This window comes from Camelus ferus, chromosome 16 (genome assembly GCF_009834535.1).
Source record: "Camelus ferus isolate YT-003-E chromosome 16, BCGSAC_Cfer_1.0, whole genome shotgun sequence".
NCBI classification, from domain to species: Eukaryota; Metazoa; Chordata; class Mammalia; order Artiodactyla; family Camelidae; genus Camelus; species Camelus ferus.
The window spans coordinates 48,128,666-48,130,513 of record NC_045711.1 but is presented as its reverse complement, the minus strand read 5'-3'; the positions used below and the strand labels follow the sequence as shown (position 1 = coordinate 48,130,513).

Here is a 1,848-nt window from a genome sequence, read left to right as displayed (position 1 = left end):
AAGTAAACTATTAGCAAACTGAATTCAGCAATGTTTAAAAGGATAATACATTATTATCAAGTTGGATTTACCCCCAGGAATGCCTCGCAGATTTAATATTAAGAAATAAATTACTTCTTCGTTTTCTTTGGTGTGATAATTTGCTATGCTTTTGTACGAAACTGTCCTTATGGGGAGGATACAGCTCAGCGGTAGAAAATGTGCTTAGCATGCATGAGGTCCTGGGTTCAATTCCCAGCACTGCCGTTAAAAATAATAAGTAAAAGTTCCCAATCTTCCAGGGAAGATGGGAGGACAAGTAACAAAGAGAACAGGGGTCATGCCTGCTAGTAAGTGTTAAAGCAGTTATCCAGGCGTAAGAGCAAAGGACTGAAAACCACCCTCCAGCACGCGAGCGTCCGCCGCTCGGAGAACCGTTCAACGTAGCCCTCCACCACGTGACCAGTCCTTTTTTTTTTTTTTTTAACATCTCTACCTTTAAAAAAAGAGAGAGAGAGACTCCCCAGAAGCCTCCTGTTACACACGCAGCCTGCAGCCTTGCGCAGGCGCCGCCAGGGCCAAACGGACACGTCGGACGCGTGAACAGTAGCCGGCCAATCCAGTTTGAATCTCATTTCCCCCCCTCCCCCCACTTCAGGAGCGGTTGTGGGATCAGATCAATCTTAAAATGGAGACTGTGGAACTGGAAACCACCCCTACTCCTAATCTTCCGCCTACAGAAGAAGAGAAAACAGCTAATCAGGAGGTTGCTAACCCAAAACACTATATTAAACATCCTTTACAGAACAGATGGGCACTCTGGTTTTTCAAAAATGATAAAAGCAAAACTTGGCAAGCAAACCTTCAGCTGATCTCTAAGGTCGATACTGTTGAAGACTTTTGGGCTCTGTACAACCATATCCAGTTGTCTAGTAATTTAATGCCTGGCTGTGACTACTCACTTTTTAAGGATGGTATTGAGCCCATGTGGGAAGATGAGAAAAACCACCGAGGAGGACAATGGCTAATTACATTGAACAAAAGGCAGAGACGAAGTTACTTGGATCGCTTTTGGCTAGAGACACTGCTGTGCCTTATTGGAGAATCTTTTGATGACTACAGTGATGATGTATGTGGAGCTGTTGCTAGTGTTAGAGCTAAAGGTGATAAGATAGCAATATGGACTACTGACTGTGAAAACAGAGACGCTGTTACATACATAGGGAGGGTATACAAGAAAAGGTTAGGACTTCCTCCAAAGATAGTGATTGGTTATCGGTCCCATGCAGACACAGCTAGTAAGAGGGGCTCTACCACTAAAAATAGGTTTGTTGTATAAGAAGACACCTTCTGAGTATTCCTATAGGAGACTGCGCCAAGCAATCGAGATTTGGGAGCTGAACCAAGCAGAGTGGACTGCATTTAAATTTGATTTCCATCTAAATGTTGCTAAGATATAAAATAAAATAAAATAAAATAAACCTAATTACTTCCCCGCCAAAAAACAAAAAGCTCAGGAAAATGTCCTTATGTTTAGAAGCTACATGCTGAAGTATTTCATGGGAGATGTGTGGTGATACTTATAAGTTATCTTCAAATAGTTAAGAAAAAATATATACATATATATAAATGATACATAAAGCAAAAATAGTAAAATATTAACAGTTTTTGTACCTAAGTCATAGGCATATGTGTGTTCATTGTACTATTCTTTCAGCTTTTATGTACATTGGAAATTTTTCGTAATGCAAAGTTATGAAAAAGGAAAACCAAGTAGTGAAATTTACCACATTAACTGAGTAAGGGAAAAAGGTCTTTGACAAAATTGAACATACATTCACGATTTTAAAAAAGAAAAAGTATTAGCAA

The 1,848-nt window shown here is 39.9% G+C and overlaps 1 protein-coding gene across 1 annotated transcript; it reads left to right on the top strand.

The window, feature by feature from the left end:
- The first annotated feature begins 637 nt into the window (after positions 1-637).
- On the top strand, positions 638-1,470 carry LOC102523713 (eukaryotic translation initiation factor 4E-like). Its single transcript, XM_032498228.1, has one exon. It carries the CDS (start codon positions 668-670, stop codon positions 1,316-1,318), a length of 651 nt encoding a protein of 216 aa, XP_032354119.1. The 5' UTR covers positions 638-667; the 3' UTR covers positions 1,319-1,470.
- Positions 1,471-1,848: the final 378 nt, after the last annotated feature.

Coding starts and splice junctions, on each gene's coding strand:
- LOC102523713 (XM_032498228.1), top strand. CDS start 668: ATGGAGACTGTGGAACTGGAAACCACCCCTACTCCTAATCTTCCGCCT.